The sequence below is a fragment of the Cibotium barometz genome, chromosome 53, assembly GCF_041138505.1.
Source record: "Cibotium barometz isolate CiBa-2024 chromosome 53, ASM4113850v1, whole genome shotgun sequence".
NCBI lineage: Eukaryota > Viridiplantae > Streptophyta > Polypodiopsida > Cyatheales > Cibotiaceae > Cibotium > Cibotium barometz.
This window is the reverse complement of record NC_141098.1, coordinates 2,539,141-2,564,635: the sequence shown is the minus strand read 5'-3', so window position 1 is coordinate 2,564,635 and position 25,495 is coordinate 2,539,141. Positions and strand designations below refer to the sequence as shown.

General features: G+C 48.0%; 1 protein-coding gene across 1 annotated transcript in view; it reads right to left on the bottom strand.

The window, feature by feature from the left end:
• The window catches only part of LOC147608178 (UPF0426 protein At1g28150, chloroplastic), a 36,240-nt gene extending 11,068 nt beyond the window's left edge, over positions 1-25,172 (bottom strand). Inside the window, exons 1-2 of the mRNA XM_086789016.1 lie at positions 25,031-25,172; positions 24,786-24,938 (exon numbers count right to left, since the gene is read on the bottom strand). Coding sequence (XP_086645142.1) covers positions 24,786-24,938; positions 25,031-25,072 — 195 coding nt within the window. The 5' untranslated portion in view covers positions 25,073-25,172. The remainder of the gene's footprint in view (positions 1-24,785; positions 24,939-25,030) is intronic.
• Positions 25,173-25,495: the final 323 nt, after the last annotated feature.

Here is a 25,495-nt window from a genome sequence, read left to right as displayed (position 1 = left end):
TACAGGTTAAACATAACAAATGCAAACATTGAACGAGGCCATTCATTCAGCTCGTATCTATGATGATACAATGGTCTCTTCCAAGTCGAAACCCGTTACCGAGCAAGGGAACAAGCATAAACGAAAGTTATGCGCACCTATGGCTAACACGACTCAAGGAAAGTCTTCAGACCAACCTTCAAAGAATTCAAATTCGACACCAGCGAAGAAGAAACGACTCCTTAGGGCTTTAAAGCTCAAGAAGGAAGGACGTTGTTTTATCTGCGAAGAAAAAGGACACATGCGTAACGAGTGCCCAAAGCAAAAGGGTGCCAAGACAAACGCAGGACCCAAGCCAAAGGCAGCTAATCAGTTGTCTTTGACAGGTACGTCAATTACTGTACTTTCTCGCCCTAGTACTTGTTCTGATTGTCTGTTCAATTCTAAAGTATTTGGCTTGCATGATCTTCTCCGAGTTTATGGAGAAGTGAATGGCCATAAGATTCACATTCTTCTAGACCCTGGTAGCTCACACAACTTTGTTAACTACAAACTTGTGCAGAAATTGAGTCTTGATACGACACCCAGCGATCATACCTATGAGGTACGCTTACCTGCGGAAAGGCAAGTATGGGATCGAAAGATGGAGATGCTTCCAATCCAGATTCAGGACTACAAAGATACTTTGGAATGCTATGTTATGCACCTAGAAAATGTAGACTTGTTATTAGGGATTGAGTGGTTTAAGACTCTTCAAGTCCAGATAGATTGGTCTAGTCATATTTTTTCTTTTCAACATAGGGACACCAAGTATAGTATTTTAGGTGATTGTATTCATCCCTCTCAGGGACCTCTTGTAAATACAATTGATTTTGGAAAAATAATGGATTCTTCTTTGTATACCACTTTCCATTGTGTATTGATTTCACTTTCTTCCTTTCTCATCCCTTCCTTGGATGTAAATGAATTAAGTGTGTTTGAAAGCAAAGAATTACAGAAGATACTTGATTCGTTTCAAGACGTATTTCCTAAGGAACTGCCATCGGGTTTACCACCTGAACGGGTAGCAGATCATCGTATTGACTTGATCCCTGGTGCTCATCCTGTCAGTATTCCACCTTACAGGATGAGTCAAGCTGAGGAAGATGAGTTGGCTAAACAACTCGAAGATTATTTGAGGATGGGCCAGATCCATCCAAGTAAATCACCTTGGGGTGCACCTGTGTTGCTTAGGAGAAAGAAGGACAATACCTGGAGAATGTGTATAGATTACAAGAGATTGAACAAGCTGACCATTAAGAACCGTTATCCTCTACCTAGATCAGATGACCTGATTGACCGGTTAGCAGGAGCGAAATATTTCACGAAGATAGATTTACGTACTAGCTATCACCAGATACATATTCATGAAAGGCATGTCGAAAGACTAGGTATGGCCATTACGAGTTTCTCGTATTACCTTTTGGATTAACCAATGCTCCAGCAACTTTCCAGCAAATGATAAACGATCTTTTTCGTAAACATTTGGAAAAATTTATGGTGGTGTTCCTGGATGATATTTTGATATATAGTCGTACTCTTGAGGATCATGTTAAACACCTCACGATTGTCTTATCTATTTGAAGACAGAATCGACTATATGCTAAATTAAGTAAATGTGAGTTCTTTATGACAGAAATCATTTACTTGGGACACAAGATCACTAGAGATGGATTGAGCATTGACTATAACCGAGTTCAGAAGGTTATGGACTGGCCTATACCGCGAACAATGAAACAACTTCGTTCTTTTCTCGGTTTTGTAGTTTTTCTTCGGAAATCTGTGCGGGAGTACTCTCAGCTCATACTACCAATGACCGACTTATTGAAAGGTCGTGGACGTAAGTCAAATCAGCCTATCACTTGAAATAACGATTTGGATATGGCCTTCAGACTTTTGAAAGATAAAGTCAAGGAAGCACCTATCTTAGCATTATCCGTGGCCTTATGTTCTTGAAATTGATGCCAGTGACTATGCTATCGGGGCTACTTTATTTCAAGATGGTAGACCGGTTGCTTTTGAAAGTAAAAAGCTAGACGACACTCAATCTCGTTGTAATATGCGGAAGCTTCGGAGAAGGATCGGTACTTCAAAACTCAGAAATCAGCACTCTTTTCGCGACGGAATTAACGCACAAACTGAAAGATGATGTGCAGAAAATAGAGAGAGAAGGGGGAGATGGAGAAGGACACAGTATTGGGTCCCAATTACCCTCTGTAGGGCCCCCACCACGGATGGTGTATTTGCTTTATTAGAATGATGTGAATCTGAAACAAATACAAGAGTACTTGACCTTTTCTTGGCTGGAAAACCTGCCCTTGACCTTCAGTCCTTCACCCCTTAGCTTTAGCAAACCCTTGGCTGTCCTGGCCCTTGAATGCTTGAGGCTCTTGGTGAATTATGAGATGCTTCTAATGAAACTATGGGCTGGGCTTTTATACTTCCCAACACATCCAGTCGGCTGGTTTCAGGACAGCCCACGACTGAATAAAAATATTAAATGCTTTCACACTCAATAAAGTGTTTTCACATTGGTTTAGAGCCTGTCCAGCCTGCGCATGACCCCTGGACAGCCTCCTGGCTGCTGGGCATTCAACGCAGAGGTGTGGGACTGCCCCCCACACCTGGCCGCCTTCTGTCCAGGGCTTATACCCTCTGTCGGCTGCCTGTCCAGAGGGTCTGGAGCTGGCCGACTGCCCCTCCAGCCCTTGCCTTGGCTGGTGGGCATAGTCTTGGGCCCTCCTGGCCCCTTGGGGGTGGTTCTATGCCTCCCCCATGCCCATACTAATTATGCCAATGCAAACACCTACACTGGGGTAGCCCTATGGGCTGGCCCCATCTCTACATGCAACCTACATGCCTACAGAGGCCTGGCATCCAGTTGCAAACCAGATACTCAGCACATCTGACATCATTCCAGAGGGAGACTCACAGCGCGGACTGGCACTGCTTCTTGTGCAGGACATTGCACACCTGACCTTGGACTCATGTGCAGGACAATGCACACCTGACCTCGGACGACTGAGATGGATCCCTGGCTGACTCGTCCCGGACTGGGCTCACATGGGACCAGTTCACCATCCCAGGTCCTGCACCTTCTGTACAGAATGTCCACGTGGCATCCAAGTGCGGGATGCACGTGACATCCCCTTCTGCTTAACTTGACGGAAGCTGCATAGCCTCCAAATAATCCGTCAATAAAGCCGGATAGTCTTCGAAGAATTCCTTGTCGAGCCATACCGCTTCATGAGTTCCTCGGTCCTGAAACTTCGTGAGGAACTGTCGTAGTCTTCGGCCTGAGCCATGCTTGAAACGGTGCAGAAGGATCTGTTCTGGAACCATTACCTCTGCTTCATCAATGATGTCTGGTTCCGCTTCGTCTTTGACCTCTGAAGGGGGTGGACCTGCATATGGCTTCAACCAACTGACATGAAATACATCGTGCATAGTCCAACTCGGAGGTAGCTTTAACTGCATAGACACCTCATTAATCTTTTTCCGAATGGGGAATGGTCCGAAGCTCCTGAAAGACAACTTTGGGCATCGCTTGCCCACCTGCTTTAATCTTTGCTTCATAATCCGAAGATATACCCAATCTCCTTCCGAAAACTTCATGTCCCTTCGGTCTTTATTGGCCTGTCGAGTGTAGGCCTCTTGCGCTTTAGCCAATCTGTCTTTGACGGACTCTAGTATCTCCTGGTAAGACTCCGTCACTCTGTTCGCCTCCGGTACTGAAGACGAGGTCCTGGTTAACAACGACTGGAAAGGCCTTCCAAACGCTGCCTCATATGGAGTCCTGCCAATAGCTGAAGAAAAAGAGTCATTCAAAACAGCTTGAACTAAAGGCAAAAACGATTCCCACTTACCTTGCTGATCGTGGACATAACACTTCAGCACATCAAAGGCCAACTGGTTGTATATCTCTGTCTGGCCATCTGTCTGTGGGTGGAATGCACTGGAAAAATTCAACTTAGTACCAAAATTATCAAACAATGCCCTCCAAAAATGACTGGTAAACTTGGCATCTCGGTCTGACACTATGGTCCTAGGAATCCCACCAATCGGGTACCAATGCCGAATGAAAAGCTGGGCAACATCCTCGGCGGTCACATTGGCCCTACAAGGAATAAGCATCACAAATTTGCTGAACCTGTCAACAATAGTCAAACACTGTGTATTACGCTTACTCGGACTGGGAGGCAGATTTGTGACAAAGTCCATCGAAATGTCTTGGAAAGGACCCTCAGGAATTGGCAAAGGCTGTAACAACCCTATCTTCTTTCCACGAGGAGCTTTCACCTTTTGACAAATGTCACAGCGTTGTACATAAGTAAACACATCACGCCTCATCTTTGGCCAATAGTATTGCCGTTCTAACTTCTCCAGAGTCGAATTCATGCCCCTATGACCACCGGTAATGGCGTCATGGGCATCATGGAGAAGAGCTGCCCGGAATGTTTTCATGACACACAGTCGGCCTTTGTAGTAAAGCCAACCATCGCGTATCAGAAAATGGCATGGTCCTGTGGCATCCAATGCCTGTTCCCACTGTGTACCGAATTCCTCGGAATCCGCGTACGTGTGCTTCATGTCGTCTAGTCCTGTACCAACAAGGTCTAGTCTAGTGGTCTGAATCGCAGCTACTTGTCCCTTCCTGCTCAAAGCATCGGCCACTGGATTGGCCTTTCCTGGAAGGTACTCAATCATGCCACCAAACTGCTGGAATATCTGACTCCAGCGGTGTTGTCGATCACTCCACTGTGCACTTGGCATTGTCTGAATCCAGCGCAATGCCTGATGGTCAGTGCGAACCTCGAAGTCACGGCCATACAGGAAATGTTTCCAATGTTTCAAGGCCTGAATGACTGCTAGGAGTTCACGATCGTAGACTGAGTAATTCTTTTCGGCGGGCAGTAACTTACGAGACATGTAAGCTACTGGATGACCATTCTGTTGCAATACACCTCCAATTGCGATGTTACTCGCATCGGTGATCACCTGAAATGGTTCGTCCCACGAGGCAAGGGCTAGACAAGGCGCTTCAGACAAAGCCACCTTGAGGTTCTGGAATGCCTCCAACGCTCGTGGAGTCATTCGAATCTTTTGCCTCCTTGTTTTCACGCCCTTTAGCAGATCGGTGAGGTCTGCCGAGAGATCAGAAAACTTGTCAATGTGGGTGGAATATGCCTGGCATATACCCACAAATGATCTAATGTCATAAGCAGTCTGAGGTACTTCCCAGTTAACAATCTCGGCCACTTTAGCCGGATCAAGTCGAATGCCTTCGGCACTGATTATATATCCCAAGTAATGTACCTGGAACAGATAAAATTCTGACTTCTTTTCATTGATATAGAGCTCGTTGCTTTCCAGCAACTTAAGGACTTTCTCCACATCAATGTCATGCTGCTCAACTGTAGCTGAAAATATGAGTATGTCGTCCAGAAATATGAACACACACACTCCAATCAACTCCCGAAAAATACGCATCATCATGCGGTTAAATGTAGCTGGGGCGTTCGTCAATCCAAATGGCATAACCACAAATTCATAGTGGGCCCGTTCTGTACGGAAAGCTGTCTTGGGGATGTCCCCCTCAACAATCCGAACCTGGTGGTACCCACTCTTTAAATCCAATTTAGAGAACACCTTAGCTCCATTCAGCCTCTCGAGAATGTAGTCAATTCGAGGCATCGGGAATCTGCTCTTGATAGTCAGCTTGTTGAGTGCACGATAATCGACACACAACCGAGAAGACCCATCTTTCTTCTTGACAAATAAGATCGGTGCTGCAAACGGCGACACGCTGGGGCGGATGAAGCCAGCTTGCAACAATTCTTGGAGTTGGCGGTCCAACTCCGATTCCATTGCCTTCGAAAGGCGATACGGAAACTTGCTCGGGGGTTCCGAGCCTGGGAGGAGGTCAATCTTGTGATCCTCCGGTCTGGACGGGGGAAGCTGGGGAGGGAGACTGTCCCGAAGAAAAATCTTCTGGAACTTTTCATGGAGAACCGAGTACTTCTCGGAAGCACTGGCCACCGTCTGGGCTGTCTGGATGTAAATCATCGCACAATGTGCGCCTTTCCTGACTGCTCTCTTAGCCTGCAAGTGGCTTATGAGCGGAAAGTTTGGAATACCTGGCTCACACTTAATGGTCACAGGGGTGTTTGACACATTCCGATCAATCTGGAACGTGTGCTTGTCCCACTTGACATCAGGGAGAAACTTGTGAAACCACTGGATCCCCAAAATTATGTCTGCTCCTACAAGAGGGGCAACCATAAAATCACGCACAAACTCTATGCCCTGAATGACTAATTTAGCACTGAGAGCTTCATACTTGACGCTCGTAGTCATACCTGTGCTAAATCCCTCAACTTGTTTGTCCACCGGAGTTAGCTCGAAACGGGCACGCCGAGCGGCCTCTTCCGTGATCACATCCTCCGTGCTGCCGCTGTCAAACAAGACAACGACTCTCTGGCCACCTATGTAGCCAAAGGACTTGAGCAATTCGTTGCGCTCATACTCCTGGTCATGGGCGCCCTTCTGCTTATCTTCGAGCTCCCGGCTAATAATTGCTCCTACTGAAGCACCGGGGTTTGAAGAACTAGGGGTAGCCGCTGGGGTCTGTGTGGGAGCTGTGCTCACCACGGAAGCTGTGGAGGCGGCGGCGGGCTTTGGAGGCTTCTTCGGACAATCCCGAGAAGTATGTCCTTTTGTGTGACAAAAGTAACATCTACCCTCCTTCCTGTACTGAGCAAGCTCCTCAGCACTCAACTTGCCACCTGTCTTGCCTGCCTCCGCTTTCTGGTCTGGAGTAAGCTTAGACGCATTGTTCGAGTTCTTGGAGCCAGAGGCTCCCGGGCTCTATCCTGGGGAAGACCCCGTCTGGTTCTGGCTTTTGCCCCCCGAGGTGTTAGCCTTGGGAGAAGCCGGCTGGGAAGTCTTGGGCTTGCCACCATTGTGTTTCATTTCTGCACTTTGCGCAAGCGAGAGTGCGTCCTCAAAGGTGGCTGGTCTAAACATACGCACCTCCCACTGGATTTGCGTGTCCAGGCCATACAAAAACTGCCCTTTCTTGTCCGCATCAGATAAGCCTAATTGTAGACACAAGGTCGAAATTCTATTGGCAAACTGAAGGACTGGTTGCGCGTTCTGACGCGCTCCCCTGAACTCGTCTTCGAGTCGCTCAAGGTAGTGGGGCGGTAAAAACCGCTGCTTAAGGTCACGGACGAACTCGTCCCACCCATAAGCTGCCATACCTGATCTGGTGTGGGCATGAGCCCACTGAGTCCACCAAGGAATGGCCTCACCTTCCAAATACCAACTGGCTAAGATCACTTTGTCAATATCTGATTTCCTAACTGCGGCAAAGTAAGCTTCAAATTGATGTAACCATGAATACAGAGTAGTGGGATCGAGTTTACCATTATACTTACTGAAGTTCATTTTCTCGGGAAAATGATTCGAGGGCGCCGCCGGTGTCAATCTGGCGTCCAAAGCTCGGAGGTAATGCTCGTGTTCCACTCGTCGCATGGCTTCGTCTTCTCGTTGTCGAATCTCCAATGCCCGTATCTGCCTCTCAAGCAAGGAGCTTGACTGCGGCTGTGACCCCTCGAGAGGGTCCCTGTGACGAGGATCTGGTATCTGGGGTACGGAAGGAGAGGGAGGAGGAGATGGAAAACGCGACGCTGGAGAGCGAGAACGCTCCTCCAGAGCCAAAATCCGCGCCTTCTGCTCGTCCAACTTGGTTGTCTGGTCTGCGATTGCTCGCATCATCTGCTGGAACATGTCTTGTACACTCAAGCCGGGTGCCCTAGCTGGGCTGCCTGGTGCACTCTGGTCCCATGGTTCTGGTTCTCTCTCGTCGCCGAAGTTCGCCATAGCGGGAAAATGCAGTTCCTTTCCGGAACGCAATCTGACCATCCACTATCTGTGTGGGAGACTTCCGGAGGCTTCCGGAGGCTAAAAACCAACCGTCCTTCGAGGGACAGGAGTCACTCCGAAAAGGGTAGTCCACCGGCGTCTAAAAACCAACCACACGAGCGAAAAATTTTCTGGTCTTCTTTGCTGAATCTTCGTCCTTGAAGTAGGCTCTGATACCACTGTAATATGCGGAAGCTTCGGAGAAGGATCGGTACTTCAAAACTCAGAAATCAGCACTCTTTTCGCGACGGAATTAACGCACAAACTGAAAGATGATGTGCAGAAAATAGAGAGAGAAGGGGGAGATGGAGAAGGACACAGTATTGGGTCCCAATTACCCTCTGTAGGGCCCCCACCACGGATGGTGTATTTGCTTTATTAGAATGATGTGAATCTGAAACAAATACAAGAGTACTTGACCTTTTCTTGGCTGGAAAACCTGCCCTTGACCTTCAGTCCTTCACCCCTTAGCTTTAGCAAACCCTTGGCTGTCCTGGCCCTTGAATGCTTGAGGCTCTTGGTGAATTATGAGATGCTTCTAATGAAACTATGGGCTGGGCTTTTATACTTCCCAACACATCCAGTCGGCTGGTTTCAGGACAGCCCACGACTGAATAAAAATATTAAATGCTTTCACACTCAATAAAGTGTTTTCACATTGGTTTAGAGCCTGTCCAGCCTGCGCATGACCCCTGGACAGCCTCCTGGCTGCTGGGCATTCAACGCAGAGGTGTGGGACTGCCCCCCACACCTGGCCGCCTTCTGTCCAGGGCTTATACCCTCTGTCGGCTGCCTGTCCAGAGGGTCTGGAGCTGGCCGACTGCCCCTCCAGCCCTTGCCTTGGCTGGTGGGCATAGTCTTGGGCCCTCCTGGCCCCTTGGGGGTGGTTCTATGCCTCCCCCATGCCCATACTAATTATGCCAATGCAAACACCTACACTGGGGTAGCCCTATGGGCTGGCCCCATCTCTACATGCAACCTACATGCCTACAGAGGCCTGGCATCCAGTTGCAAACCAGATACTCAGCACATCTGACATCATTCCAGAGGGAGACTCACAGCGCGGACTGGCACTGCTTCTTGTGCAGGACATTGCACACCTGACCTTGGACTCATGTGCAGGACAATGCACACCTGACCTCGGACGACTGAGATGGATCCCTGGCTGACTCGTCCCGGACTGGGCTCACATGGGACCAGTTCACCATCCCAGGTCCTGCACCTTCTGTACAGAATGTCCACGTGGCATCCAAGTGCGGGATGCACGTGACACTCGTTGGCCAACCCTTGAGAAGGAGCTTTATGCTGTGATTCATGCTCTCAAGGTTTGGAGACATTATTTATATGGCTCCAAGTTTGTGGTATTGACTGATCATTAGTCAATCAAGTATGTGTGTGATGCGGATGATTTGAGAGGAAGGAAAGCTCGTTGGGCTGAGTTAATGCAAGATTTTGATTTTGAGATCCGTTATCGGAAAGGATCCATGAATAGTGTTGGAGATACGCTTAGTCGAATTAGAGAGGTGAATTCTTTGTCGTTCACCCAGATTTCTACTGACTTATTTCAGTCATTGAGGACTGATTGTTATTTTGGTCCATTTTGGCAGAAGATCCAGGACGGGAGCTCATTGATTGACCAAGACTGACTGAGCAGTCTACCATTCAAGCGGCAGGAGGCCAGTGGATGATTCGGAATGGTTTACTATTCCGTAATGACAAAATTTGTGTACCACAGATCCCGGACATTAGGTCCAAGATTCTTAAGGAGTGTCATGACGCCCCTTCTGCTGGACACCCTGGGGTACACAGGACACTATCGTTAGTGAAAAACACTTTTTATTGGCCAAAGATGAAAGGGTATGTAGAAGATTATGTTCTCAAGTGTCGAATTTGTCAGGCAAATAAAGCTGAACGCTTTAGACAGGCTAGGTTGTTGCATCCTTTGCAAATCCCAGGTAATAAATGGGAAAGTATTTCCATGGATTTTATTACCGGATTGCCCCAAGAACACATTAAGGCCACAATTCTATTTGGGTTGTGGTAGATCGCCTGACAAAAATGGCTAGATTTTTACCGGCCCGGAAGACTATTACAGATACGCAATTAGCACAGCAGTTTATCGAGCAAATGTTTAGACTGTACGGGTTACCGCAGGACATAGTCACTGATAGGGACTCTAAGTTTATGAGTGATTTTTGGAAACTTGTTTTTGAGAAGTTGGAAACAACTTTGAATTTGAGTTCCTCTTATCATCCTCAATCTGATGGCCAAACAAAAAGAGTGCATCAGATTTTGGAGAATATCCGCCAATGAGAATGAGATCATCCACATAAAGGATGATAATCATAACCATGCTGCGTTCCCGAAAGAGATACAGGTTGGGATCTGCAACCGATCTCTAAAAACCAGTCCGAACAAAGATGGAATCAATCTTCAAATTCCAAGCCCTGGGAGCCTGCTTAAGACCATACAAGGCCTTACGTAACCTGTAAACCATCCCTTCTGATCTTGGAACAACAAAGCCTGGAGGCTACTCAACATACACCTCCTCCTGCAGGTCACCACCATTAAGAAACGCAGATTTTACATCCATTTGATACATGGGCCACCTCTAAGAAGAAGCAAGGGCTAGAACGGTCCGAATCGTGGTCATCCGTGCTGTCGGTGCAAAGGTATCCTCGTAGTCGATGCCTGGCCGCCGCTGAGCATAACCTTTAGCCACAAGTCTAGCTTTGTGTTTGTCCAACGACCCATCTGGCCATAGTCACAAGGGACGAGGGACGGTGACGGGGGACGGGGACGGTGACGGGACGAGGGACGGCCATAAGTAGGGAATAGGGACGGGGGAGGGAACAGCACTCAAAAAATAATTTTTTTTTTAAATTTTTCTACTCTACACTTATTCTACTTTGGAAGTACATCAAAATGAGCACAAATTTACACTAAAATGGTAAGCTTTTGAGTCATATTAATAATTAAGTAGATACAAAATGAGTCATGACTCAAGAGTCAGGAGTCAGGACTAAGCCTTAAGGAGGCAGAATACATGGACGGACTCAAATGAGTCAATGACAAAAAAGTGCAGAAGACTAGAGGCTAGAGGCTAGAGCTAAGTAGTAAGGCCCATGAATCATGATCCATGAATGATCATCCACGTGAAGTGCTCGCCTCATGGTCATGGGTAGCTTGTGCCAAAGAAGCATCAAGCTCATCCTCAGTCTCATCCTCACTGGCATGCTGCTCCTGCACCTCATCCTCTTGTTGCTCTTCTTGTTGACTCATCTCCCACTCGGTGAAGGAATCTGCCTTCTTGGTCATGCTATTGCAAAGCATTCGCAAGTTCGCGCTGACGAAGACAAGGTCATTGGCACGCTCTACCCCGAGTCGGTTCCTCTTCCTAGAGGCAATGTGGCTGTAGGTACTCCAAAGTTGCTCCAAGCAAGAGGAGCTGACGGCCTGGCTAAGTATGCGGATGGCAAGCTACTGCAGCTCCGGTCCATCTGAACCAAAGTCCTCCCACCATAGAGCAGCACCAACTTTGGAGCGGTCAACCTGTGCATCATGACAGCCATAGGAGCCATGAAATGACCTGTACATCGAAAGCTGGTCCCTAATCTTGCGCCTAACCGATGCATCAGGCACAAGACGATCCAAGATGATCCTCCATCCAGCGCTCACCTCCCGGTCGCTCTCCTGCTTGTTGCCTTGGAATTCTGGGTCCACCACATAAGCTGCTGCATGCAATGGAGAGTAGTAGGAATTCCACCTTCCTAGACACAAGGCATGGATCTCCTCGTATCTGTCTTCGTCAGGCACGAAGTCTTTCAACTTCTCTATCATGCGATCCATGGCCTCGTAGACCTTGCCTATGCATGGTTGCATAGCGTCTACAATCCTCAATAGGTGGACTATGGGCCTCACCATAGCATCTGTGGTCTTCACACGCTCCCACCAAGAGGCGTCATCCACCCGTAGCCTACACTCTTGGCCAGTGTTTGTATGGGACTCTTGCATGGCGACAAACTCGTCGCTGAGGAAAAGCCCCCTCAAAGCACCGCTACAATCCTTCAACCGGCCCAACATGAGAAAGTTGTAGGCAAACCGGGTGTCGGAATATTTGAGGAGAGAGAGACAGGACCTCTTGTTGAACTCATGTCGAAGTCTTTGGTGGTTGAGGACAAAGGAGACCATGGTGTTGGCCACCTCAATGAGCGGGCTGATCCATGGTAATGTCCCGATGTCCTTGAGGAGGTTGTTTAGGCGATGAGCCATACAAAAGGACACCGTGACATGTCCATACATACCTTGGAGAATAGCTCCCACCGCCCTATTGGAAGGCTGCCCATCCGCAACAAAGCCCACTACATGCTCGGGGCCAACGATCTCCATGGTGGTAGCCCACTCCGCCGCAAGCACATCCGCGCTCTTCCCAGTGCCGGATGCATCATGAGATGAGATGAAGTACATTTCTCCGCGGGAATATGCAACCATGCCGTGAATACTCCTCTTGCGGGTGTCACTCCATCCATCCACAATGAGGGAGACTCCGTTCCTCTCCCATTGCCGCTTTGTGTTGTCGGCCGCTTGCTCTACAATGCGCTTCTCCTTCTGAGCAATGTAGTGCGCAAGCTCTCGGATGAGGGGGGCGTATAGGTTGAGCCATACTCCCCAATCTTCTTAACCATGACCTTGAAGTATTCCGACCTATTCAAGAAAGTAATTTACTAATGAGAAGGGGACTAGGATGATGAAAACATGAATGATGAATTGGCAATGATCGATTGCACTTACCTAGCCGCTTGAAAGGCAATGTGGTCGTGGAAGAAGAAGCGGGCCACCGCCATATCCACCTCCTCCTTCAACTTGGGGTTCCAATTCTCCCCAAGTGTAGATTGTCGCCGTGGGCCACGTAATGATTGAGAGGCCATGGAGATGGAGGGTGCCGGCGTCGTGGATGGAGTAACATTCCGACTTGATGGTGAAGGTGATGGTGTGCATGATCCCGATCCACCACATGACTCCATTGTAGAGGCTCGAGTTCCTCTCCCCATAGTCGTGGGATCCACGGCCACTCGTGGTGTCCTTCTTGTCGCTTCAACCGTCTCTTCTCGGGCGTGACATTCGTGCAAAACCTCACCTCATGCCCACTCTCATGCAAGAGGTGGGCTCGCACTTTGTCGGCGCCACCCGTTCGCCGGTACGGGCAAAGCTTGCATACCCATGGCTGAGAACCGCCTCCATGAACGGATGTGGTGTAGTTAACCTCCTCCCACCATGTCCATCCCGTTGTCCTTCTACGAGAAGCCCCGGCACGTGAGGAGGATGCCATGGTTGAAGATGGCTTGACTCTTGAGCCTTGAGGAATGAGAGAGAGAGAGAGAGAGAGAGAGAGAGAGAGAGAGAGAGAGAGCCTAGGCCCTAGAGGCTTGGAAGTTGGAAGAGTCAAGACTCAAGAGGCTTGAGGGAGAGGTGAGAGAGAGAGAGAGAGAGAGAGAGAGAGAGTCTAGATTCTAGAATCTAGATAGTAGGGCGGCGGCCCGCGGGCCTTGTGTGAGAGCCTAGAGGCTTGGAACTTGGAAGTTGGAAGAGAGAAGAAGCTTGAGCCTTGAAAGCTTGAGCCTTGAGAGTTGTGAACTTGTGTGTGCTTGTAGCCTTGTAGAGGCTTGTTCTTATATAGATAGGCAAGAGAGAGAGAGAGGAAAGCCTCAAGGGCAAGAGAGAGAGAGAGGGCCAAGCCTCAAAGAGCCAACAGCCATAAACGGCTAGAAACGGGAAGCGAAACGGCTAGAAACGGGAAGGTGCAACGGCAAAAAACGCGAGCAACGGCTCTCTGTCGTCCCCGCACAGTGCCGTCCCCGACCGGCATCCCCCGTCCCTGCGCCGTCCCCGTCGCCGTCCCCTGTGAGAAACGCGCGCCGTCCCGACGTTCCAAGCTGCCGTCCCCTCCGTCCCCTGTGACTATGCATCTGACGCATATTTGGTCTTAAAGACCCATTTGACACCAATGACTGACCGTTTTGACGGCCTCGGTACCAACTCCCATGTGTTGTTCTTCTCGATGGCATCAAGTTCCACCTGCATGGCTTTCCTCCAAGTATCCTGTGAAAGGGCTTCCTTAACGGAAGTGGGCTCCTTGTCCCGCATAATACGAGACATCAAAGCATAGTTTACTTGAAGAAGCTCCGCTGTATTGCTTTTGTCACGGACTCTGTGTGATCTTCGAGGGCCGTCCTCTGTGGTCCACTCGGAGGGTAGCTCCATGACACCTGACTCCCGAAGGGTGTCCATCAACCACCTGGGTACTCGAACAGATCGTGGAGCCCCCTGCCGTTGCGGGGGCTCTACTCCAACTGCGGGCTCAACCTCCTGTACTAACTGAGGTTGATCAACTCGAACAATGGTCTGGGAATCATCATCAGACTCCTCTGGATCTCCAAGAAGTGGCGGCTCCTCGACAATGGATATTGGAACATGCTCATCAAAGACTACATCCCGGCTGACAACAATCTCATTCCTTTCTGGATCATACAATCTGTATCCCTTGGAAAGAGAATTATACCCCACAAATATAAGCTTGCGGGATTTGGAGTCAAGCTTCCCCCTCTGCTTCTTCGGCATATGTACATACGCATCACTCCCAAAAACACGGAAGTGGGAGACATCAGGTTTCCTACCAAAGTATGCCTCAAACAGAGTCATATTAGGTACTCAAGTCGTTGGAGACCGGTTGAGGGTATGGACAGTCGTTGCCACAACCTCTCCCCAAAGTGGACGAGGAAGATCACGATGCTCCAGCATGGTCCTCGCCATCTCCACCACAGTCTTGTTTTTGCGTTCTACAACTCCATTCTTTGAATGCGATCTTGTATTGGCCAGTTCCCTCTTGATGCCATGATCTGCACAAAATCTGAGAAATACATTCGAGGAGAATTCACCCCCTTTGTCAACCCTGAGAGTCTTTACCTGCAATCCAGACTCTTTTTCCACCATCACGTGCCAATCCTTGAACCATGCAAAAGCTTGGTCCTTCTGTGAAAGAAAGTAGACCCACGTGAATCTGGTACAATCATCAACAAGCAGCATGAAATAGAGCGATCCTCCCAATGATGGTGTCTGCTGAGGTCCACACAAGTCAGTGTGAATCAACTCCAATGGTTTTGAAGCCCGCCTGGAAGCTTGCTTCGGAAAGGATTCCCTATGCTGCTTACCACGTATGCAAGAACTGCAACGTCCTTGCCTGTTGCCAACATCTGGCAAGCCAACCACCATCTAGTCCCGAAAAGCTCGCCGCAGTGCATCCACATCTAAGTGGCCAAAACGAAAGTGCCACAAATCTCCAACCTGAGAACCTGTCAATGAGGAGAGTGCAGAGAGCTTGTAGATACCATTCTCCACGCCGCCTTCCCAAACAACCTGGCCAGTCTCACGATCCTGTAGAGTAACTGAATGCTCCTCAAAGTCCACCCGAAAGCCAGTCTTGCATACTTCATGCACTGACAGAAGATGAAAACCAAGAGCAGGGACGTAAAGAACACGGGAGGCATGCCAACCCCCCTTGCCGTCGGGAATAATCTCCATCCGGCCCTCACTATGTATCAGAATGGTGGAGTTGTCGCCAATGAAAATGCGACCTGACTGCCGTTTCAGATCCAAAAAGAAGTCACGGGATGAAGTCATGTGCCTGAAAGCACCACACAAGAATCCATTCCCGGGTATCCTTTGCGGTGAAGCCAACTGCCTCCTCGCTCAATCTAAGTCCATCATCTCTAAGTGCACAAATGCAGGAGTCTTTGCAGCTGAGGCTGAAGAATCAGCACTCTTCCCAGTCCGCTTAGGACACTTCCTCCAATAGTGGCCTTTCTCACCACAATCATTGCAAGACCTCTCGACCTTCAGTTTCTCTCGTTCTGTGTCAGGCTTCTTCTCAAAAGACTTCTCCGGTGAAGCCTTCCCTTTGCCCTTGTTGTTATTCCCGCCTTTCGGCCATTGGCCAGTTAAGGCCTCTGAACCTCCGCTGTGAGGAGGGTTCGTGAATCATTCCTCCTGGTCCAAGACCATGGGCACAAGCTCCTCCCAGGTAATGGTGCTGAGCCTGCCACTAGTAATCAAAGAGGAGTAGAAAGCGGAATACTGAGCAGGCAAGTGGGATAGCAAAGTAATGGCCATATCTTCTGATGATATCTCCTTCCCAGCCTGGAGGACTTCCTGCTGAAGAGCCTGTAGCTTGTTAATGTGCTCCCGCATCGTTGACGACTTTGCAGGGCTCATAACCCGCATCTATACTTCGGACTTCCAAGGAAATCCTCTTCATGGGTGATACCCTATTATAAAGAGAAGCCAAGTGCTGCCATATGCCTCTAGCCAACGTCATATGCTTTACGTGATTGATTACTTGCGGTGTGCAGTTGAGAAAGATAAATGACCGGACCCTGGCGTTGACACGATCCCACATCTATGCCTGTGCCTCGCGGTCCTTTCTCGTTGACAATAACTCCCCTTCCTTTGTTTCCGGCCGTGGAACCCCGATAACAATGAAATCAGCAAGGTCATATGACTCCAGCACAGACTCCATCATAACCTTCCAGATGCCGTAATTGTTCCCGTCCAAATGACGGTCCACTAGGAACACGGGGAGAGTTGGGATCTTCACATGCTTCTCAGCCATCTCTAACAAATCTGCCATCGCGAGGATGTAACTGAAAAGGGTGGGTGGGTGGGAAAAAAAAACTTTAAACCTGCAAGTGGCTATCAAGCAACTCAGCCCGCCTTCCTCTTGCTTCATCTCTTCCCGAACAGTCCCTAACAGTCCACCAATCAGCAACGCAACAATCCCCCTCTTGCTCAGAAAACTCCCAAGATCTTTCAAGAGCCTAGGGCTCTGATACCATGTCAAAATACGCAGTAGAGATGATAACCAAATCTGAGACCACGGGAGCAAGTAGAGTGCAGAAAATAGACAGCACAAAAGAAGGAGAGAGATAGGCGTGTAACTCTTCTCTATACACAAGATCCCGAATATGAAAACAAGATACAATGAGTAGGGAGCCATGGGGCCATTGGGGCCATTTTATATGGCCCCATATATGCAATCGGCCTGCAATAGAGACAGCCGACAGGACAAAAATGTCCATGACACCAGTGAATATCACTGGTCGGCCAGCTTCTCAAGGTCGGCCCTCACACGTGTGGAGTTGACCAGCAGCAGAGAGAATCTGGGACTGCCAGTGACCAGTCGGCCAACATCTGGTATAGCCAACAGGTCCAATACTGCCTCCCACACCCTGGAAAAATAGGAAAAAATGGAAAAAAAATACGGAGAGTGAGGAAAAATGAGAAAATACCTACAAAGGACGAGCACACCCACAACAAAGGCCCTGGTGTCTGATAAAGACAGGAGATGACTTCTAACATTCATATGGCAGATGCAGATCACTCTTTTGTATATACACAAGAGTGATAAGGGTATTGTGATCATCACCATCTATGTAGATGATCTTATTGTTGGGGGTGACAACTTGGAAGAGATTGAGCATATGAAAAGTCTTCTCAAAAGGAAGTTTGACATGAAGGATTTAGAAGATCTACGCTACTTTTTGGGCATTGAGGTCATTCGCACTCCTGATGGTATTTGGCTGTCATAGAGACAGTATGTATTGGACATGTTGTCCAAGCATGGGATGGCTAGTTGTAAGTGAAAGAGTGCACAGAGCGGAAGCAGAGTGGCACTAGAATGTGCTGAACAGAGAGTGCAAGAGAGAAAGAGATATGGAGCAAACTATGCTGAATATACTGAACCAAAACAGTCCCAAGCAAGAGACAGTGATAGTCTCATAAGTGAGGGAGCAAATAACTACAAGACTCTATGAAAAATGAGAGGCCAGCACCCACTATTTATAGTGGGGAAGAGCTGGCCGACTGGAGCATGAAAACAGGCCGACTGGAGCTGTTGGACATGGCTCCCTAGAAAAATGCCAGAAAGGCTGGGAAAAATCCCAGAAAAATACTAAAAAAGGGGTGGCCAGCCCACAAACAAGGGCCATGCAAAAGGGGACCAAATGGGCACCATACAGAGCAGACACTGGGGATGAAAGTGCTAACACCCCCTCTCAGCACCAGATGCTGAACAAACTCCGAGAATCCGAAGATGAGGAGCCAAGGAAGCCTGAGAAACCGGCTTGGTGAACAAATCTGCAGCATTCTCCGCGGAAGGACAATACTCCAAACGCAAATCTCCAGCAAGAACCCGTTCACGAACATAGTGATACTGAATCTCAATGTGTTTCGTACGAGCATGAAACACAGGGTTCTTGGCGATGGCGATGCAACTCTGATTGTCACACCAAAGAAGAGTAGATCCGGTAGGAGGACAGCCAAGCTCCTCCAATAATCTCCGCAACCATATCGCCTCACATGCAGCATAGCAAACTGCACGGTACTCCGCCTCGGTAGAAGAAAGCGCCACAGTAGGCTGCTTTTTACTGCTCCAAGAAATGGCTCCAGACCCAAGTGAAAAAACACAACCAGTGGTCGAACGCCGTGTATCTGGATCTCCAGCCCAGTCTGAGTCAGACCATCCAACAAGAGTGCGTCCTTGGCCATAAAAGATGCCAAAATCCAGAGTGCCACGTAAGTACCGAAGAACTCTGAGAGCACACCGCCAATGCTGCTGACGGGGTTTGGATGAGAAGGAACTCAATAAACTGACTGCGAAGCATATGTCCAATCGGGAGTAGGTCAACCATACCAAACAACCGACGAGAACCCGATACTGGCCCTGATCAGTCCCTGGAGAAGCATCAAGTGAAGAAAGCTTCTCACCAATATCCAAAGGAGAAGATACTGGTTTGCACCCAGTCATCTGAAATCTGTCGAGAATCTCCCGAGTGTACTTCTGCTGAGAGAAGAAAATGCCCTTCGAGGTCTGCCAAATCTCAAAGCCAAGAAAATAGTGCAAGAGGCCCAGATCCGTCATCTCAAACTCTGTCTCCAAAGCATCCATAACAGAACGGATCCGCACAGAATAAGAACCTGTAAAGATGAGGTCATCAACATAGACCACAATGATAACAATCAACCCCCTCTCAAGGAGGATATAAAGGTTCGAATCTGCATGAGAACGGCGCAGGCCGAGCTTCTGAAAGAACTCATCAATCCGCTGGTACCAAGCCCGCGGAGCCTGCTTTAGACCATATAAAGCCTTCTTCAGCCGGTACACATGATCCTGTTTGCCCGGAACAACAAATCCTGGCGGCTGATCAACATAAACCTCCTGTGTAAGCTCTCCATTCAAGAAAGCCGACTTGACGTCCATCTGGAAAACGGGCTATCTATGATGTCCTGCAAGTGCAAGAACGGTGCGAATGGTAGTCATTCGGGCCGTTGGAGCGAAAGTCTCATCGAAGTCGACACCGGGGCGCTGAGCATAACCCTTGGCAACCAACCTCGCCTTGTGCTTGTCCAAGCTGCCATCAGCTCGGAACTTTGATTTGAAAATCCAACGCACACCAATCACCTTACGCTGCAGAGGCCGAGGCACCAAAATCCAAGTGCCATTCCGTTCGATAGCATCCAGCTCTGTCTGCATAGCATGACGCCAAGACTCATGTGAAAGAGCCTCGTCTACAGAAGTGGGATCAGAAGGACCATTAATGATTGTAGACATAAGAGCATAATTAACAAACATGTTGCCCTCATGAATTTGTTTCCCTGTAACTCTGGAAGAACGCCGAAGAGAACCAGGCGGAGGAGCAGAAGGAAGCTCACGTAACCCAGAGTCACGAACTGTCTGATAATACCAACCAGGTACAGATCTGCTCGAACTCGCCGGAGGAGGAGCAGGGTCATCATCATCTGACTGAGAATCCTCAGCTGGAGGTGTGACAGTAACAGCGGGAGCAGGAGGATGAGTAGGAGGAGGAGAAGGAGGTGCAGGAAGAAGAAGCTCACCACCCCCCTCTGAAGATGTAGGAGTCTCGTCGAACACCACATCACGGCTCACAATAACTTTACCGGCTTGAGGATCATAAAGACGATATGCCTTGGACACAGTGCTGTATCCGAGAAAAGTCATGCGCTGAGACTTCGAGTCCAACTTGGAGCGGTGCTCCTTAGGCACATGAACATACGCGGTACATCCAAATATCCGGAAATGAACAACGGAGGGCTTCTCACCATGGAAAGCCTCATATGGAGTTTTGTCGGGAAGAGCAGCAGTAGGAGACCTATTCTGAATGTAGACAGCAGTGGAAGCCGCCTCAGCCCAGAAACGTCGAGGTAATGAAGAATGCTCAAGCATAGCACGGGCCATCTCCATAATGGTCCTATTCTTCCTCTCGGCAACTCCATTCTGAGATGGAGTATATGCTGTAGTAAGCTGTCTCCGAATGCCATGTGTCTTGCAATATTGCTTAAACTCCTGGGATGTAAACTCACCCCCTCCATCGGTCCTGAGAGCCTTGACCGAGTGACCGGTCTCTTTTTCCACCTCGGCTTTCCAATCACAGAAGTGATGAAAAGTCTCATCCTTGGTCTTCAGAAAGAAAACCCAAGTATATCTGGTAAAATCATCCACCATCACGAGCATGTACAACGCCTTACTCAAAGACGCGGTACTCATAGGACCACATAAGTCTGCATGAATGAGAGCAAGTGATGTCGAAGATCTGTGTGTCGCCTCCTTCGGAAAGGCGGCTCGGTGCTGCTTCCCCTGTAAACAAGAGGAACAAGGAGAAGACGGAGCCTTGATGGTTGGTAATCCATCAACCAACCCATCCTTCGAAGCTCGCTGCAGAAGCTGATAGCTCAAATGGCCAAACCGAGCATGCCAAAGAGCAGAAGAAGCACCAGAAGAAAGCAGAGCGGTCAGTTTGTAGAGGCCACTATCTTGGACTCCCTGAGCCAAGATGCTACCAGTCGCTTTATCACGAATGGTAATCTCATAACGAGAAAAGATCACCTCCGCACCCTGAGCTGTAAGAGCACTCACTGACAAAAGGTTAAAAGCCAAATCTGGAATATACAGAACGTCAGAGAAGTACCTCTTGTCCTCTTCAGAACGGAAGATGGGGATGGTGCCATGACCATGCACTGGCACAGAAGAAGAATCACCCAGAGTGATCTCGCCTGATCTGGCAGTAAAGTCCTCGAACCAATCTCGATGGGGTGTCATATGAGCAGTAGCACCGCTATCAACAATCCAAGACCGTGACTGAGAAGTCACAAGAGCAAGTATACGCCGAGTACCTGCTAAGAGAAGAATTCCATCATCCTTCTTGGGTTGAGACACCGCCGTTGAGGAAGTGTTCTTTGCTGCTTCATCTTCTTCTTGTGACATTGGGGTGACTTGTGACCCTTCTTGCCACAATAATGACATTCAATGTCCTTATTCTTTGAAGATTTGTTATCTTTATCCTTATCGGAATCCTTGGAGTTCTTGTCAGAACCCCCTTTACCTTTCTTTTGTTGAGACTTCCCTTTATCTCGTGCTGCCAAAGCTCCATCAGGGCCACCGGAGGTGCCAGTCCGCTCCTCAAAGCGAGACTCTATCTGCATAATGGAGGGGAGAACTTCCTCCCAAGTAACTGGAACAGGACGAGGAGAAGAAACCAGAGACTGAAAGTATGCATCAAACCTCTCTGGAAGTTTGGAGAGCAGCCGAATAGCCATATCCTCTGTGGAGATGTCCTTGCCACAAACAGCAAGCTCGTCCCGGAGATCTTTCATCTTCGAGATGAAAGCAGATAAAGATGGAAACGCAGAAACTGATAAGTTCATAAGTTGCTTTTCCAATGCCAAAATCCGACCCGGAGACTTAATCTCATAGAGATCTGCAAAAGCCTTCCAAACTTCATGTGCAGCATCAGCTGTACGCACATGAGAGAGAACAGCATCCTGACAGTTCAACATCAGAAAGGAAAAAAACACGTCGATCATTCGACTGCCAAATATCAATATGTGCCTGAGTCACACCACCGGAAGCAAGGGTGGGAGGGGTGGCATTGGCTGGTGTAACAAGCCAATCCCAGAGATCCACGCCACGCAAGGCCGATTTCACCTTCACCTTCCATAGGGTGTAGTTGGAACCATCCAACTTGGCAGACTCTGCAAACATATGAAGAGAAGTGGGAGCAGCCATCACAAGAGCTTGGGCTCAATCTCAAGAAATGCACAATCTCTGAAGAAAAGGTGTCCTCCACAGGTACCAAGAGTGCCTCCAAAGCCTGCAACACCACAAGCCCCCTCTGCAAAGGGAAAGAACCACTGGAGAGGAAAACGCAGCAATGAAGAAGTGCTGTCCTGTAGAAAACAGGCCGCCTGCAGTCCAATCTCCAAGTGGGCAATGAAACGCTGATCTCCAAGAGCCAGACGGCTGAATCGGTGAAGCCAATCTGAAGAGGAACCGACCAGCAGAGTGCTGTCCAGAAAACGCAGCAGCAAAAAGCTATGGATCTGGAAGAAAACGCAGAGGAGAAGTGCTGAAAATAGGGCTGAATCTGGGGCAGCAGAAAGGTTGCTAAACCTAGAGCGATGATACCATGAAAGAGTGCACAGAGCGGAAGCAGAGTGGCACTAGAATGTGCTGAACAGAGAGTGCAAGAGAGAAAGAGATATGGAGCAAACTATGCTGAATATACTGAACCAAAACAGTCCCAAGCAAGAGACAGTGATAGTCTCATAAGTGAGGGAGCAAATAACTACAAGACTCTATGAAAAATGAGAGGCCAGCACCCACTATTTATAGTGGGGAAGAGCTGGCCGACTGGAGCATGAAAACAGGCCGACTGGAGCTGTTGGACATGGCTCCCTAGAAAAATGCCAGAAAGGCTGGGAAAAATCCCAGAAAAATACTAAAAAAGGGGTGGCCAGCCCACAAACAAGGGCCATGCAAAAGGGGACCAAATGGGCACCATACAGAGCAGACACTGGGGATGAAAGTGCTAACAGTAAGCCAGTCTCGGTGCCATTAGATCAAAATGACAAGCTTAGTGCGGATGCAAGTTATATGTTGGAGAACCCCACTATGTACAAGAAGGTTGTGGGAAGTTTGATCTATGTCACAATCAGCAGGCCAGATTTGAGTTACACTCTTGACTTAGAGAGCCAGTTTATGCAGGTTCCGCGCAAACCACATCTTGACAGTGTGGGATGCACACTTCGGTATTTGAGGACCACTGTTGATTATGCATTCTTTTATGCAGCAGGTGTATCATTAAAGCTATATGGGTACACTGATGCAGATTGGACAAGTAACATCTCAAACAGGAGATCTACCAATGGATTTATGTTTTCATTGGGGAGTGCTGCTATGACATGGAGCAGCAAGAAGTAGTCCATAGTTACCTTGTCGAGTACAGAGGCAGAGTACACCTGAGCTGCGGTGGCAACATGTGAGGTAGCTTGGACTACTTGTGCTGATTTGGGGTTTCATGTAGTGAGAAAGGTTGTCATATATTATGACAATCTTAGCAATATACAGTTGGCCAGAAACCCAGATTTCCATGCGCGGACGAAACACATTGAAATACACCATCACTTCATCAGGAAGAGAGTCTTGATAGGCGACATCAACTTGGCCTACGTCAGCACACAAGATCAGGTCATTGACATCTTCACAAAGACTTTGGAAGCTGAGAAGCTCTGCAGATTTCGAGATATGCTTGGAGTTCACAAGTTGGAGTTGAGCTTGAGGGAAAGTATTGAGATGTCAAGCTCAACATGAGCTGACACTCATGAGGCGCTTGCGTGATCGTTCGACATTTACATCACTGGCGGATTTGGTGGCTGGCACCGACATATCTTCACCAAAAATTCTACAGTTGGACTACACTGACTAGTCCACACCTACCCACTCCACTTAAACGTGTTACGTGTTCACATTATAGACCACTTGTATGTACTCTAGTATGTGTGTTAGTCACTTTATCTCCTTTGTAGACCTCTTTTGTTAAAGAAGAAGAACAACAATTTTCAGCCTCTCACCTTGTGTGTTCTCTTCTAGGGTTGTGAGAGTGGGTGTGTGCTTGCAAGAGCTCAAGCTCCCTTCTCCCCTGCATCTTTTCATTCTACTCCTCACCCTCACACTACAGTCCTTGCAGGCTCCTTCCCTTCTCTCTCTCACTGAGTCTCACACACACTCTCTAATGTAAGAGAGAAGAACGTAACTAGAAAAACAATTTAAGCAAACCCTAAATCCTTCTTAATGACAAGGAGATCCACCTAGCCTAAGTACCATGGCTCTAATACCATGTTGAAATACATGGATCTAGGCATGGCTATGGAGGCTCAAAGCATATGATAAGACTCATGATTAAGAATATGACAATTAACACTTAATTAAAGACACTATTGATCAAGGCAATAGACTCAAGACAAACACATAATCTCATTGCATAATCAAGCTCATTGATACATCAATATATAGGTCAATGGAGCTTATCCGCATCTTCTCTAGTCATCCAAGTGGCACCACATAAAGTGAACACATCTCTTCATCTCCTCCATGTGAATAGTCAACACTTTGACATCACCCATGACCTCATTGGAATCCTCTAGACTCTACCTTTTATATTTTACATTCATCCATTTACATGCCCAAATAACCTTAGCTTAGGCAAGGTGATCCATAATCTGGAAGCCTAATACTCAGGTGTATCAATCGATCTAACTCTCCTGTGCTCCGGGAAGATTCAGAGCTATGGGGTCTTAGGTGAGGAGCTATGGAGCCTTAGGTTAGGTTGATGATCCTGTCAATTGCTTCAAACAAGGTTCTTATCGTGCTGCGAAACTGCACCTACAGCATGGTTCCTAGCATTCAAAAGACATCAAACAGGAAATATGCTTACCTTAAGTGCCTCTTTGACAATGGGGTCGTCTTGGGGTTTGAAGAAGGCGTTGAGCTGAGGGCGAGTGCTTCTTGTGCTCTGGCCAGAAAAGGCCACAAAAGGTCTTCTAGACGCCCTGCGTTTCAAGGCACTGCTGGCAAGGCTGGCGCTGAGCTGAGAGCATTCAAGAACAGAAGCCTTGTATCAAGGCAATGCACGGAAAGCATTCTGGTAGGTGATGGACGATGGTGAATAGAAAATCTTACTGGGGCCTCCATGCTCATCTGCTGCATGGCAAGTACCGCCATCTCCACAAACAGCAAAACGATGGAGACGATGGAGACCGGGGAGGAAAAAAATGGTGGTGTGGTTTTCTCAAACGATAAATTCACTAGAATATATATATATCAATAAAGATTGCTAAGGTTTATATGCAATTACTTATAAAAATTTCTATTTGGAATTACTTTTTAAAATTTTCCTGAAATCAAAGTTAAAAAATAGTTTTTTCAAAGCTCAAAAAAATTAAATTTAGAATTAATTTAAAAAACAATTTCTAAAATTCAAGAAAAATAATAATTTTTGGAGGTCAACATGGGAAACCTTATATATTATATAAAGTTGTGCTTACACCAAAGCCCAAAAAGTGTGGTCCCCATTTTACATAAAACCCACCTCCCTTGCCTTTTCAACTAGACAGAAAAGGCACCAAATCATGGGATTCGACAATA